Here is a 16,444-nt window from a genome sequence, read left to right as displayed (position 1 = left end):
GCAGAGAACCAAAATAGAAAGAAAAGAGCCTGAGACCGCGCCAGTGCAGCCCAGAAACGGAAACGAAATAAGGTTAAAAGCCACTTAAGACTCGGGCAAGTTAATGTGGCACATAACTCAAGTGAGTCACATGTTTTATTGTGCACAAACCCACACACACACTGGCACACACACACACAGGATGCAGCCAGTTGGGCCAGGGTCAAGTGGAATTAGCCAAGAGCATCGCTTTAATCGAATGCCAGAGGCGGCAAATTAACATCGAAATTACAGCGATTCCACGGGGAGCAGGCTCAAACATCTAAACTGGCGATTAAGTAATAAAAAAAATGAGAATGTTTGCCTCAGGTTATTTGGCATATATTGAACCAAAAAAATTGCAATGCCTTAGCTGAGTATTGTTTAAATATAACCAATAAAGTATGTTCTTATCTAAAGGGTTTTATCGATTTTAAAGTCGTTTAAAGAGCTTCCACCCAATAGGCCTGTTGTTCATACAACCATTTGATGACCCATTTCGGTATGTTTTTTTCTGTGTGCCTAGAACTCCTAGGACTGTGTGTGTGTTTCTGTGGTAATCCCTGAGGCGTGTTATTCAAATCAGGAAGAAGGCAGTGGAAGCCAATTCCCTAGTTTTACTGCTAGCGGAAGATCCACCCTGGTGCTCCCACTTTCCCACTTTGCCACTTTGGTGACTATGGTGTATGGCTGTATCCTGTCTGCTGTCTCGTGTGTATTTGTATGCGATTAGCGTTAAACCGCTGCCAAGCAATTCACATGCAGACGTGATGTACGCTGTTAATGATGAAGGACTAAGGATCTCATCATCGTCATCATCATAATCATCATCGCCCTCATCATTCTCATGGCCATTGCCATTGGCATTGGCTTCGCCAAGTCGATTTTCCTGGGGATTAGCATTTTTACTGTCGTTAAGCTGCGGCGGCGTCGGCAGCCATGGGGCGTATGATTAACCTTTAATGCAGCTTCAAGTGTGTGTCGCACACCTAGTGACAAAAGCACAGAAAATCAGAGAAGAGGGAGCAGGAAGGAGCAGCAGCAGCCAAGATGATCGGAAAAACGAATGAATCGCACTTTTGGCCAGGCCCATTAATATCTGTCCATATGCAGGCCCAAGCGACCAGCATTTTTTTTTGTCCTTTTCGTGGTCATTTATTACTGCCCGCCATCGATTGACTCGCCCTCGCCCTCGCCCTTGGCCATTTCCATTTACTTTTTATCTCTACGCATGCACTGTGACATCTCAAAATTAGGACATCATTAGCAACTGTCGATGCCGCCAAGGAAAAGCCCTGATAAATGCCTAACCATCCCACTCCATCGAGCCCATCTCTCATTTGCGGCATTCGCGGTTAACGCCGCCCCACTGCGCCTGGTTTTCCCATTTTCCGATTTGGGTGTGCTCTCCGCAGGGAAAGCAAAAAATTAAGCCGCCCTTAACACAATTAGTTTTTAAAGCTGACCTAAGGCGGAATTAAGGGTAAATTAACGTTATTGTATGCAGACCTGATGTATCGTATGCAGCCAGAATGGGGCTTAAATATTTTATGTAATGAGAGAATGTAAGGGGACTTAAGTCCTTAATGTTCGTACAGAATTATTAAAGTGTGCTTATTTCAGTTGCATGTATTTCCTTTTATCGAGTTGTTTTCCGTTGTAAACGAAATAACACACAACTATCATCAGCATCACATTCGCAATTTTAAAGAGTTTTAAGGCATAGCTTGGCCAAAAAATGGCATAAGAGTGTGGGATTGTCTTTTTTATGCAGCTTATGTCCTAAATATTTTAATTCTATCACTTTTTGGATATCTTAAAAAAAAAATTTTTTTTGTAATTTTTGAAATTTTAATAAGGGGTTACATCATAATTTTTGTCAAAAATTGCAAAAAAAAAAAAAATTTTTATTTATACTCCAGTTGACTAACAATTTAATTAGAAGTTTAAAAATGTACACCATTCGAAATGTTTATGATTATGTTATGATTTTGACAAAAATTCAGATAAAATGCTTCGTGCTTAATTCGCATGGAAAAGGAGTAGCTAAAAATGTCTATAAATAATTTGTTCAGACATCAATTGTTTGCATTGTATTTCTTAAAATTGAACTGATTTAAAAATGAATTTTAGGTATTAAAATTCCATTCCCATACAGTTACATCAGCAGAACGATTTCATGCGCTCGACACAAAGTCTAGTAAATGGATTTCCAATCGAATCGAGAGGGAAATTAGGTTTATATTTCCACTGGCCGTTGCCAACTCTCACCCTAACACAATTTGCAATGGCCGCCTATCCGGAACCAATTGCTTCAAATATGCTGCAAATTTGTCCTGCTGGCTCTGCCATTCAGTCCTGCAGGATTTTTGTCCTAATGATGGCCGTCGGCCAGAGCTCCACTCAACGCCGAAGCCAACAGCTTCCCAAGCCCAACAAAATGTCGCAAATCTAGGAGCAGGCACATGGCAACACTTCCGGCTTAGAGGACGATGTTTCTGCTGCTCATGCTGATGCAGATGCTGATGCAGATGCAGATGGAGAGCAGTTGCTCCGGGAAATGTCCTGTTTTGCTGTAAAATGCAAATGAGCGGGACGCACTGCCCTTTGGCATCATCGACGTTGGGCAAATCTCGGGCGGAAGTAACAGCAACAAATGAAAAATGCCTGCTGCCATCGGAGAGGACATGATTTCAATATGCAGATTTCACCCGGCAAGCAGCCCAAATGCAATTTCGAAATGTAACAAATGCGCTCAGGGAGTGTCTTGTGCGGTTTTTATTTTTATTAAAAAACACTTTACACACACACACACACACGAGAAGGCGAGAAATGGACGGTGGGAAAAGCTGTGAGCAGCTGACCCCCTCATAAGGGGAAAATAAATTGCTTTTAAGCGACGTGTACGATGTCCTGCCCTCGTCCCCAAAGGACCTCGCAAAAACTAGTGCGCGTGCCGCAATTCGCAAAATGCAATAAATAAAAATTTCAACGATGCATTTGAGCGCGAAATACGTGCCCAGTCACTCCTTCTGCTGCCTGGCGGGTTATTTAATTATCCTTTGGAGAACAGGCAGTTGCAAGTTGCAACACTACTAACTAGACATTGCGTATGCGCCCAGTTGGCGCGCAGTTGGCAAACATATTTCGACTGCCGCATTTAATTAAAAATGTCCAGCAGTCGGGCAGCGGTTTATGGTACACCTGGTAATTAATGACTACTGTATCGTGGAATTATTATTACAAATTAATGGAATATTCGTTGCCGTTTGGATTTTGCCAAAGCCGTGGAATGCGTATTTAGTTGGATCCGTCAAGTGAACTCAAGGCAGTTCAACCCTCCGCGGAAGTTTAATAAGCAGCTTTTCTGGACACCAAAATCTGTGTACTCAAGCGGTCGGAAAACAAATATTTACTTCTACCGTGTAATTGAAGTTTTGATGAGAAGTGCAGCTTCGCTGTTAATCATCTTTGACTCTAGGGTTGTAACCCTCATAAGTACGTAATTTGTAAAAGTTATAGATCAATTTATTTGCATTTTCATGAGCCAAGAAATTTCTTGAATAATAGATAGGTGTTTAATGATATAATCAAGTTTTCATTGAATATTCTTGCATCTAAGATATCATGTAACACAAAGGGCCCATCGATTGGTAACCTTTTCTCTTTGTTAAATATCAATTAAATTGTCTTAGTACTAGAATCGTTTTATGTAAAAAACGATTTTGGATGGCCAATACCGCCCGTTCTCGTTCCCCAAATATCCACTCAGTGAGTCGCTTAATGGCTATTCCGTTTGCCTGCTTAATGACTTGTCATAATCGTTATCAAGTGGCTGCTCCTCCGTTGTCTTGACTATAATTAGCCTCCTTGGACTGCGTCTTATTTAGATTATTGCACACCATTTGACTTTAACACACGAAAGGACACCCGGCCAAGTCATTGGCCCTATTGACAAGCCATTAATGGCGATAATACTCGAGTGCCAGCGATTTGAAGGCGACAGGTCCAACATTGCGTATGCGCAACGCCACCAAGTTTGGGCCGCACGCACGCGACGCATAATTCATAAAGCGATAAAAGTGGAGAGCACATAAAACGCCAACGGGAAACTTTCAACAATAAACCGGGGGATTGTAGTGGGTACCATACCATACCATACCAGAAAACCAGGATACCAAGTTACCAGGATACCAGGTTTTGGCCAAAAATATGAAGCAATCAAACAGACAATAAATGAAGCAAAGGAGTCGCGACGTCGAGCCAGAAGAAATGCAATCAAAGCAAAAAGTAATCTCGGCGATAAGTGCGAAAACGTGTCAAATGTCCTGGCAAAGGGGCGGAACAGGATGCTCCGGCGCGGGGGCGTGGCTGCAACTGTCATGGAGCAGCTTGCCCGCATCATGGAAGTCAATAAAGCGTAACAATATTTGCCGTGCTCGAAAACAGTTGACAAAATGGCGACGACAGTTGGAGCAGCAATATGAAAATATTGTAAATGCAAAAAGTTGGGGCGCAACTTCACCTGCCAGAGGAAGGGTGAAACCAGCAGTGCTGCGATTTTCGCAACGACTTCATTGCGACTTAAACTTTAACGGCGGATAAAATTTGGAAACATAAAACTCTTTAAGGTGCTATCATCTTTAAACATGCCTTTGTTTTTATCATCGCGTATATCTGCCATTAATAGGTGTTTGCGAAAAATTCAAACAAAAAACATATAATACAAGGTATCTCTTTTGTTTGTTTTTAAAACTATTTTAGTTTCTAAAAATGTTGTTGACTTGCTTATTTTTGGTGATTTAAGCTAGGCGCCGACAGCACTGGCAAAACAGGTGCTTCTGCTGTGTACGGTTGATGTTTGTTTTCTTGTTTGAGTTTTTGGTTCTGCCGGCGGCACAGTTTGCATTCCCCAAATGTTACCAGCTGTCAGCTAAAAAGTTGCGGAGTTTGAGTTTGGCTCAGAACTTTTTTTGGCCCGGCCAACGCACATTTTTGACGCATTAGCACGGACGCCCTCAACTCGTTACAAGCCTCAAAATGCCATTTTCCCAGCCCCACCCCACACCACCCTACTCTACCCCAGATATACACACTCGAGAATCGACTCGAATTTCCATAATGTCTGCCATGAAAATGCGATCGATTTTCGTGTGTGCGAGGGGGTGTGTAAAGCAATGTGAGTGTGGCAAGCAACGGGGAAAAAGACGTAATGCTGCGGGCGTGTGTGTGTGCCAATGTTCCTATGAATATCTAAAAAAAAGACGACATGGCCAAAAAAGTCAGGTCATTGGGTGAATGTGTGAGTGTGTGGGCGACTAATGGCCCGAAGTAACCAAAAAATAAGCTGAGCGCGTATCAAAGTCGTATATAAATACTTTTGCACAGATACCACGATGTGAGTGAGTACAAATGCGCTTTTAATGGCAAAGGATTCGCGAATGCCTGCAATCAAACGAGTGTCCTTAGCGCAGGATACTTGACAAAATGCTGCCTGATTGCTTCCCCACCACCTCGTCCCAGCGCAGTTGAATGAAAATTCCAGTGAAGGGCAATGAAGATTGATGGATTTTCAGTATTTGTCAGCGAGAATCTCCCCTTGAACTCAACTCCTTCTCCACAGCAAAGCTAATAAGTCGCAAAAATATTTGGTAAACGGCAGTGGCACGTGTTGGCCTCAGAAATGCCTTAAATTTACATTTAATATGACAACTCGACGTTGATGTGCTCGGGCAAGTTTTCCAGCAATTTATCAAGCCCAAGGCTAGATATTCACCTGTTCCTGGTCCCTGGACGAAGAGAGCGCCATGTAAATGGCATAAGATTTCAGGCGGCTAAAAGCTCGGGACACTTAGCTAAATTAGTGATATCATGCCACACGCATTAAAGCGGGCAAAAAAGGATGAGGTCGAGGCATCGGAACCCATTAGCGTGAATTGGCGACTGACCAGCAGCTGCGGCTCATATGACAGCTCAAACCCCATAACCATGGGCTGTATAGTATATTATGGTATAGTATAGAGTTGACTGACATATTGACACACTCGCACAAAGGGCAAATCCAATTCCATCGCCAAGCCAAGCCAAGCCGCTCAAACCTCAGCTCTCGTCTGTGGCCGCATTGTGGTCGTTGCTGTAAAGCATTTTATAGGCAAATCGATTTTTGTCTAAAGTGCCACAAACACGCACGTCGGCAGCAGGATAACAATAACGAGACTTTGCAACAACGGCAGATGAAAAGCTGAGGCAGGAAAAATAACAATAACGCGACTGGTCGCTGGCTGTGAGTGTATTAGTTGAACAACTGACACTCTACCAGCCACTCCGAGGAAAAGCCTCACAAATCAATTTGGAATCAAAATGATCTAATATATTATTACATTGACTTGAAGCTTTTACAGTAAAATGGAATAATTGGGGTATACCATAATCTGCTTATTGGGGTGCCAATGGAACTATATTATATTTTATAAAAGAGCCTAACAAATGCAGTGCAGATTATTCTCCGTGCTTTGTCTAGTTGTCTATCTGCAGAAGCCTAAAGTTATCGGCTTGGTTTCATCTTTGCTTTAAACTGAGCTTCCCCTTTGCCGTCGAGCGTCTTGTTTGGGCAAATTAATGAGACCCATTTGCAGATTGATGTGCTGCAATTATGCTTCGGGACCAAGTAGCATAAAGCACTTAACGCACTGATTCTGATTAAGTGAGCGCAAACACGACCAGCGAGGCTGCCGAACAGGATCAGGAGCCGGCTTTAAGGTCCTGCCAAGTGGCTTTAAAAGCAATCAGCAATGGGCTGACAAAGAGATAGACCGACTTCCAACTATCTATCAATGCGGTCAGCTGGGTGTCAATCAAGGCAAATGCCAATGCCAATGCCAATGCCACGATGCCACCATGCCAGGATGCCAAGGCGGGGAAAACCAGACAAACCCCTCCCCAGGGCCCCTTGCCCATTGTGGCCTCGGCTTTTCCATTCTTTTTTTTTTTGCCTCGCTTTAATGATCGCTTTGACAATGCCTTCAAGTGCGAGGACGGCGACAAACGATGTGGCCCATCTGAGGAATGGGTACTGAGTGAGGGGAGGACTGTGGCCCCGGGCTGAGGCCACAGGACATAAGACATAAGACACAAGACACAGGACTTGAGCACCCGTCTTTGTCTTGGCGCCTCGAGTGCTGGATAATGAGTTTGATTCTCGCTGCAGCTATTTCCCTAGGCTCTGCGACTATGTCTGCGACTGTGGCTGCCAACTAACTGCAATGTAATTAAAGTCATGTCAATGCCGACCCCATTGGCAGGCATTTAAATTGAAGGCTCGCCAGTGCACCGCGAGAAAGCAGGAGACAGCAGCCAAATATATATATTAATATATTTCTTTACATTTTAGTTTAATTCCAGAATTTTATAGCACCAAATTTGAAAGGTTTTCTAAACATCAGCCCATTTAAAGCTGTCTGATATACCATAATTAATTGAATTAACTCTTACTCATAACATCAAAGTTGGAGCTAGATGACAGTGCCCTGCGAACGTTGCTATTGTTACCTTTTCCTTCAGAGCAGACCCTTCTAATGAGAAAAGTTCGCCTTGTTTCCCTTTTCTTCGCCATAATTAAAGGGTTGTCTGGGCCAGGATGCCAGGATGCCAGGATGCCGGGATGCCGACACCCGATGCTATTCGCCCCTTGACTGCCTCAATTCATTAGCAATTTGTGAACGTGGCCAATACAAATGGCAAGTGACTTGCGGTTAGGCAATCCGAAATCATAAATCACGGCCAATTAGTAGAGGACCACTCCTTTAGTCTCTCACCAGCGCACAGGCGCACCCGCGCAGCCATGTAGCAATATCAATAACTTAATTAAGATAAATGCGAATCGCATATACTATACGTACTATAGCTCGTAGTCACACTAACAACTCGCCATATACAAACTCACCCACTACCACACACTCGCCAAAGGCGCGTGGCCGTTTCGGGGAGTTGATTTCCGCTAACTGAATACACTGAAGGAAAATAAATAGAGGGTTTATATGTAAACTTACTATGCAGGGTTCTAGGGAATACCTTCAACCCGATTCTGATTTAAAATCAATCCCAGTATTCCAAAAACTACTTATTCTAGCTTATCTCTTTAACTAAACTTAATAACCTAATAACTTCATTCTGTTGCTATTCCTCGACTCTGAAAATTGTTTGTAAATAGTGAATCTACCAGCAGTTCGAGCAGTGTAGATTTTGGCTGCACTCGGAGGCTCGAGCCCGTGGATCTGCGAGCCTGGGAAATCCGTGTACGCATTAATGCGACGCGTGTCCTGCTTGTTTATGCGCCACCCAGAACAAACGGCCTCGATTAATTTATGTATATCTCACTATGTCTGTGTGGGCGGGCGGGCCACGCCCATCGACTGAATGTTCATGACCGATGTGAAAAATGGATAATTAGTTAATTGCGGTACGTGGCAGACAAATGTGGGGGATTTATGTATTTTAGTTATTAATTAAGTGCGTGGCTGTTATGAATCGCTTGAAATGAATCGCTGGCCATATGGGGTAATATGAGAATATATGTCAGAATATATGTGCAGGTGGTTGGGTATCTTTAATTGTCGTTTGCTAATGAGTTTGTGTAACTGTTGACTGGTCACTCTTGAACGCTACTTACTTGATCTTCTCCCATATCTCCTCCCCAAAATGCTTCAGCACCAGCAGCTCCAGAGCGTAGTTAACGAAGCCATACTGCGGTTGGGGAGAAAACAGCAAGCGATTAGTATTTATGTTTATGGCTGCTCTCAAACAAACATCAATATTTTCATTCTACTCTTCGTATCTGGATATGTATCTGTATCTGGCCACGCTGCTGAATCGTAAAAGCAGAAGCTCTTGGACTTGGACTTTAATTACATTCCCAGACGGGACACAAGCTTTGATTCGAGTCGATAAATTTGAAATATGCGAAACCAATAGCGATTGCGCATTTTCATTTCGTTTAAATGTATCCGAAAAGCAATCAATTTGATTTGTTGTGCGAAATCAAACCCCTCATCCCTCACCACACAAAGAGAAGGAGAGAGAGGGGTAGTCGGCAGCAGACATACCTCTGCCATCCAGATACGCAGCACAATCAATCGCTTCCGCCGGAAGTAATACTAAACAAGCAAAACACTTGAAATATATTTACATACATTACGCATACGTCTAGTTGGCCACACATGAGGCTTCGTCCTCGGGCCGCCGCTGTGTTTTCGCTTTCTCTTTTTTTGTTTGTGTCTGCTGTTGCTTTTCGGATTTTTTCAGCTTGGGTAGCTGAGGTTCTCAGCTTTTGCTGCTCGGTTGTCTGATGAAGATGTATCTAACCGATATTTGATGTTTATTGCCTTTGTTGGGCGCATTGAAATGTTGTAGCAGTGCAGGAGAACACGGTCCCAAATGCCACACGCAGATGGAAGTAAAGTGAAATGATAAATAAGGTTGTTTGGAAATGCTCCGAAAATCAAAATCATTCGATTGCATATGTCAGCTTGAGGACTTTCTTAAGCAGCTGTATTGATTTAGAAGCGAAATGTCTGAGTGTAATGTGCTGCTCTATTATCGGTTTTAATTGGTTTTTTAATTAAATTGCACTTACCATTTTAGAGCGTTTTTTTCTCTTCCGGTTTTCGCTTGATTGAAACGCTCTGCTGGCGTATTTAATTCACTTCACAACGAATATGTTCAAACGCATGTCACAACTGAAATTGGACACCAGAATTCAATATTGATATTGCAATTTATTTCATTTTCGCGATTTGTACGTTCGCCGTCCGCCGTACGACTTTCACTGCTCCCCTGGGAGCGCGACAATGAAAATGTAATAAATTATATTTGTTTGCCCAACCGATATGAGTGCTATGATAAATACAAAAAGTGTAATGAAATTTACAATGTAAACATTGCGGTTTGCGCAATAACGAGCGCAGCGCATGAAAGTGGGAAATATATGAGCAGTGCTTTGGCAATGAAGGCGTTGGAGTGTTATTATTACACCGCTGTCATTTATGAATATTTAATGCGAGATACCAATGCCATGATTATTTCCACTTTTTAATCTTTCAGTCCAAAATACGAAGGCCAACTTTAAACGCCTGCTTTAATCAAATATTTAAATGAGTGCAAAAGAAAAGTCGCTCCAAGTGGCTCGAGGCATTTCCCCAAACTTGGCAGCTACAATTTTTAGGGCCATTTCTGCTGCCACGCTGTTACATCTGTATTTTTGCGGGCTTTACACGGCTGTTTGTGTGTGCTGTTTGTTGCATGCCACATGCAACACGTGCGGAAGACGAAGGCACAACACACCAGCAACCCGCAGCTCAGCCATCAACTGGGTCACAATTTGGACGAGGTAAATGGCCGAATCCTTGGATGCCCTGCAAGTGGGGAACTTTTCCTCTTAAATAAATAAATGGGAATTTCAATCTTTGTGAAATAAATAATAGGCATGTTTAATGGATTTCCCAATCAAATGATTATTTAATATAATATTTAACTCCTAAATGCCCCAAGAATATGGCTGCCTTGACTTTTCTTTGTAAAATCACAGAGTAGCGCTGAAATGGCAGAATGGCGTTTTTAAAAAAAGGCTACAATGGGTGCATACGTCTGGTTAATTACACAAAAGTCGGGCAAAAACAGGTAACGCACACACTTTTGGCCAAGAAATTTATGCGCCACGACGAGTGCAGGGCAATTAAGGCATTGCGAACGTTGAGTTTTCACGTTTTCACGATTTCACGGAGTTCGCGGCTGGAAAGTTGCCTAGGAAAGGGATCGCCTTGGGGCAGGATTGGCATAAGCGAGTGGAGCACAAAATGGCAGCCCCGGCCGGAAAAGTTGGCTCCAATTGAAAAGAGGAAAACTTGGCCTGCAAAGCAATGATAAGTTACACGGGGAAAAGCACAGTGAGTGCGGCGAGCCGTAAGGGATCTCCACCTGCCAGGCGGCAAGGCTTTAAATACTTTAAACAAACCAGCCAGCGAGCGAAGAAAATATCGATTTTCGCCCATCTTGGCAGACATTGCTGTAGCCCATTAGGAGCCACGTCATAAGATATATGAAAGTGTATACTGTTTCGAGTACAATGTGTACATGCCTGTTGTTTGTTTGGCCATAGCCATAGGTACCCGTATGTAACTGGTAGAGGTTTTCAACCCCATGTTTGCTCACTGCTATTACCAAATAGGGAATATTAATCAGGAGAGCATTCCACCGGCAATACCTATTTGCGAATGACCTCGGGCCCTGTGACATCCTTCCAATTGAGCGAATTTTAATTACGTGCAGCATTTGGCATTTTGATAACGGTAAGGCACTGTCAACAGAAGGTCCTTGTGCTATTTTCGTGCCACTCGAGAGAGAGACAAGAGTGTAAATAAGTCTCGATTTCCAGGGCTTTGCAAATTGTTTGGCCAGGCTTATTGAGTGGAGAAAGGGGGCCAAAGTTTCTTCGATGGGGCCATTTGTCACTGCTATTTGGCGATGACGGGCACGCCATTTGATAATTGCGACAAAATGACGCCGCTGCGAAAGTGAAAACAAAACGATATTTACTCGGCCCAGTTGAAAAAGTCCCCTTCCCTCTTTTCCCCCCTTTTCCCCCTTTTCCCCCTTTTCCCCCTTTTTTTCCCCAAAGGCCCGTCGTTCCGCCTGTCAATTTAGCGCTAAACTGACAATAACTGAGTTAATGATGAGCCTGCCATTAGGCCGGCACAAAATGAGGCACAGTGCACACAACATGGCCACGGGACGGCCACAGGATGTGGATGCCGTGCTCTCCGCAAAAGTTGAGTCTCTACAGTGAAAAAAAATTTCATAAAATCATGAGCTGGCCGACACCAATTATTATTATATATAAACGGTGGGATACATTTTAAAGTATTTTATGGTAACATAAATTTCTGTTTCATTTACGATGTTAGGTTTCCTAGTAACTTATATTTCTCGAGCTGGTTTCTTTTCGCACAGTGCATCTTTTGGGTAAAGAGAACTGTGCGGAAAATGCGGCAAAAGCAATTGTACATTCAACTCGGTGTCCGCCCGGGCATTTATCAAATATAATGGTCATTCACTATCGTCCGACCAACTAAAACAACTGTCAGCAAATTGCCGTGGGCACGCAAAGCTAAATGTCTAATAAACTTTGACATATTGAGGCAAATATTTCTATTTGGCAACTTTTGCCGAGAGAGAATCGCAGAACCTCATAAATTAAGGACAATGATAGCGTGAAATATCTGCCCGGGAACCAAAATAAATTAGAGCGCACAGAAGTATGCTTTAATATCCGGGGCCAAGTGGAATGGCATTGTGTTTGTGTGTGTGTGTGATCCACAAAAAACAAAGCATGTGTGCATGTGTGTGTGGGTGTATAATTTACATTTGTTTGAGACGCGCGATTCCTTTTATTGGACGATTCCCTCGGCTTTTGTTTATTTGCAACTTGTGATTTATCTGTGTGTTTGCTGCTGTTTTTTTTTTCTTTCTCCGGGGCCTGCTTTCACTCTCGCAACAACTTTCCACTTTCACTGTCCGCTTCGTATGATAAGAAACGCGAAACGCGCGCGCGACTTTTCCCAAGGAGTTTTCCCAGTCCGCTACGATTTTCCGCCGCACTCTGTCCGCCGCAGTGAACAATTCGCCTGAATCAGCCGTCGACGACTGAGCGCTTCCTGCCGAAGGAGCGCCGTATTAAAAGCGGCTCGCAGGACACTTGTCCGCTTTTCCTTTGTCGGCTGCCAATTGCCTGGCCCACTCAGCTGTTTGTTGTTGCTGGTCGTCGGGAAAGCCAGGCAGTCGGAAAAGCTTTTCGGCGCCAGAAGCTCGCTCTCGAGCTCTCTCGCGCTCTAGCATCTTCTGCTACCCGCCAACAGATGGCGACTGCCTGACTTAAACTCAAAGTATATAAACTAAAAAGTTTTATGTTTTATATATGGCAATTTAAATTAAATTTTGTATAAGTAATAACTTCCATATATTAAACGAATATTTAATTTACCTATTTACCAATAAATCATAGATATTATATATTATATTACCTTTAAGATACGTTTTTGAGAAACTAGAAAACCTTTTCTACCCCAGGTGACACTCGGCTTTTGTAATTTTGATTTGTCGGTTGCGGATCAAATCACCCGCTCAATTTTCCCCTGCAAGTGTTTACTCTGCATTCGCTTCTCCAGCGCCACCTCGCACCAACATCCGTTTCCGGCGTTATTTATTGCCATTCTTATTTACTTTCCTGCTGATTTCTGTAACTTGCCGCCTCAGTCAATGGCTCACGCATAATTTACCTACGACAATAGATTTTCGGGCAGCTCCAGTCAAGCAGATGAACATTTCGCCGCTCCAGACGTGGCAAATAAATTAGAGACACTTGCAGTGCAAACGGCAAACAGGAGTGCTCGTACGGCACAGTAATTGAAATTGAATGTGAGTGGTTGGTGGGTTGTTAAGGTGGCAAGGTCGGCCAATGGGGCGCACTGGGGCGTGGCTAAACAAGCACCTGTTAGCGACAAAACAGCAAGGCAAACGCACTCGGAAAACCGCAACAGCGGCCGTTGCATCGCGCATCAATCGGATATTCATGTGCGCTTGAGCGCTGCATAAATTAATTACTCTCCGCAAACATAATTAAATGCATTGTCCAAGTTTTAATTGTGGTGGCTTTTGGCGCCTTTTATTCGCTCCTCGTCGAAAAAGCAACCGCCAGCAAACGCGGAGGCATTGGCTTCACTGACAGGACATCGCTGGCGGTGACATTGAAGGAGGAGCAGGAGCTGGCAGTCGGGCAACCTGGCATCATCCTGGTATCATGGTAAATGCGCTGCCTGCAGACTGACAAAGTCATTGTCAGTGATCCGGGGGCTATGACAATCACTAGAACTGTGCCGGGGATACCCTTTTCCCTTTCACCCTTTCATGGTTACCATGAAACCAAAAGGAAGACAAAATGCCTAGAACGAAGCTTCAAACACCCTGAAGAACTAACTTTAAAAACAAAATATAGATATAATATATATGTTTTGTTAACATCAATGTGAAGCTATTCCATAGTCACAATTATTCCATTCACAAGTTGAGGTACAAGACAGATTACCTAAGACTCGAAGACCTTCTGCTCTGGACACTTGTGGTCGTAACTAGTCATCCTTCTGATTCAGTTTCAGTTGGCTGGGCACTGGCTAGGCAGCTGTGGATAACCGCGAGTTGAAAGAAGCCAACTCATCGAGAGGTCCTGCCAGCATTGTGCTTGGGAAATGGAGCGCGTACGTTGCAGGAGAAAAATACTTGGGCTACATTTGGGCTGGCATTTAATTAAGAGGCTGAAACGGAGAAAGGGTTACCAAACTTTTCCGGCACCTCAATTGCTATTGCTGCACACGCCAGCCAGCGTCTCACGAAGATATTCCATTCTGTTTCGTTTTTGTATAGTTCTTTTTGTATTTGTTTTTGGGCGGTGCCCAGCGGGCGTAACTAGCGCATTGAGACAAAGAACAAGTGCATCAGGATAATCGCATCACACTTGAGTAAATAAATTCCTGAAGTGGAACCAACTTTGCCGGAGCACTCCACTCCGCACAGCCGAAACATGTCTTCTATGACAATGAAATGAAGGACCCTCTGCAGCTCCTTCGTCCTGCGTCTTTTTGTGCCGCTCTACGTGCCAGTGATGATATTGCTTCGAAGCCAAAGCGAAAAGTGGGCAAAAATGTTGCCATAGAAATACTCGTACGTATTCCAACGCTCATCTACTTAAAGTAGGTCAAGCGACCAATTTTAAAAATAATTTATGGCCTCCTTAAACAGTTTAACTTTGTTGAGTGCCCAAACTCAATAATACTTATTCTCGCTCGCTCGCTTGTATTTCTAGGTAATTAGAATTGCCATCACAAATGAGTTTGTTTCTTAAACTACTAATTAACTACTACCACTTTACAAGCACAAATTTCACTTTATTGAAATTCAATCGCCTTGAGGTCCACACGTCTGCTGTGAGAATGCTTCTCAGTTGAGGTAAATAATATCCTTGCAATTTGATGACATATCTCAATTGTTGCGTCTTCCATTTGCAGCAATAATAATTGAGTCCAAATACTGCCATTTTACCACAGTTTAATCATTTCCAGGAACTGCAATCCAAGTGCCACAGGTCACAGCCTTCTCAATACATAGATTTTGGATAGTTTGGAGCAGAGTTATTCAAAGTTTTTGTGTGCTAGAATAAAAGGTAAGGCATATGAATAATAATAATAATGGAGGGGAATTCGATGAGTAGCACGAGCAGTTTTTCTTATCAACTTGAAACACAGGTGTATGGGAACGGTAGTACTCGTGCATATAGCAATTCATCAACTACAGCTCTGCTTCATCTTCTGCCGCCGTTGACAGATGATGGGGGTTCTCTAAAGTCTAGAGTCTAAATTGTCGGAAAATATTCAGACTCGTTTCTATAAGCGCGCGCGAGTTCTCCAGACTTGAGTGGCTACTCAGAAAGTGAAAAAATATCAAGTGATCATTGACGTTGTTGGTGGCAGCCATTCAAGTAGCGCATCTAATTATTCACGCCGTTAATTCCATCGACGGATTTGATCTGACGAGCTGTGCGGACAGCACTGGCAAAAATTACGTGGTACTAGGTATAATGAAATATTTATAAATTTAACAACTTAGCATATACAAATTCTGATTCTTTAATTGAAATGCTCACCTTATCTCCACAGATAAAGATTTCACAGCTCGAACAAGAGAACACTATTTTCGTGAGTAAGTTGAATACCATCGCATGAATTCACGTCTATCTGAATGCAAATATTTGAATGCCTCTATCTTCACCTTCTAGCTGGCAGTAAGGGAAGTATCTAAAGGTGGCTGCTTATCATGGTTGTTGACTACCGATCGATGCCTGCATATGCTCAAAGTTCGTGTTAATTAAAGTTGCATTTTCAAGTCAGAGAGAACAGCAGAGAAATTCTGAAATGGCAGCCTTTGTTGCTCAAAACAAATAAAAGCTGTTTTGTTATTAAATTGTAATTTCTATTGGTGTTGAAAGCGAAGCAATTAAACTTTATCAATTCAGAGAATCCCGCTTTGATGCGATAAACCAATTATCATTATTGTTAGGTGCCTGGTATATATATATTTGATAATTACCATTTACCTCTTTATCAGCAATATTTGTTTCCTTTTTTAATTAGGAAGTTTAGTACCCTCGTAAAAAAGTGTGATCAAAGTAATCTGAACTACTGTGAATAAATAATTGCCACAATTAAAGTGGTTCATATTATGTTAGACTTTAAGTTACATAATTTAAGATTTCTTTTAGATATTCAACCAACTGTTTAGAGATATTTCTTGGCTTATAGTATATAAAGTATTTTAACCACCGTTC

General features: G+C 42.7%; 1 protein-coding gene and 2 long non-coding RNA genes across 6 annotated transcripts in view; 1 reads left to right on the top strand and 2 right to left on the bottom strand.

Moving 5' to 3' along the window:
* Positions 1-12,700, bottom strand: part of LOC120454578 (guanylate cyclase soluble subunit beta-1) — a 44,354-nt gene extending 31,654 nt beyond the window's left edge. For both annotated transcript variants that reach the window (XM_039639982.1, XM_039639983.1), the window contains exons 1-3: positions 12,434-12,700; positions 9,650-9,752; positions 8,687-8,760 (exon numbers count right to left, since the gene is read on the bottom strand). In XM_039639982.1, coding sequence (XP_039495916.1) covers positions 8,687-8,760; positions 9,650-9,652 — 77 coding nt within the window. In that variant the 5' untranslated portion in view covers positions 9,653-9,752; positions 12,434-12,700. The remainder of the gene's footprint in view (positions 1-8,686; positions 8,761-9,649; positions 9,753-12,433) is intronic.
* Positions 12,701-14,896: 2,196 nt separating this feature from the next.
* LOC120453279 lies at positions 14,897-15,893 on the bottom strand. Its single transcript, XR_005616533.2, has 2 exons — positions 15,764-15,893; positions 14,897-15,271 (listed from the first exon to the last, which is right to left on the bottom strand). It is a non-coding gene; the product is annotated as an uncharacterized LOC120453279 (long non-coding RNA).
* LOC120453278 lies at positions 15,022-16,352 on the top strand. 3 transcript variants are annotated; one of them, XR_005616531.2, is made up of 4 exons: positions 15,022-15,069; positions 15,183-15,692; positions 15,777-15,819; positions 15,896-16,346. It is a non-coding gene; the product is annotated as an uncharacterized LOC120453278 (long non-coding RNA). The 3 variants fall into 3 exon arrangements; XR_005616532.1 differs by lacking the exon at positions 15,022-15,069 and having other exon boundaries at positions 15,216-15,283; positions 15,366-15,692; positions 15,896-16,351; XR_005616530.1 differs by lacking the exon at positions 15,022-15,069 and having other exon boundaries at positions 15,261-15,692; positions 15,896-16,352.
* The last annotated feature ends 92 nt before the right edge of the window (positions 16,353-16,444 follow it).

This window comes from Drosophila santomea, chromosome 3R (assembly GCF_016746245.2).
Source record: "Drosophila santomea strain STO CAGO 1482 chromosome 3R, Prin_Dsan_1.1, whole genome shotgun sequence".
Classification (NCBI taxonomy): Eukaryota; Metazoa; Arthropoda; class Insecta; order Diptera; family Drosophilidae; genus Drosophila; species Drosophila santomea.
Note: the sequence above shows the minus strand (reverse complement) of the source record. Positions and strands in the feature narration are given on the sequence as shown.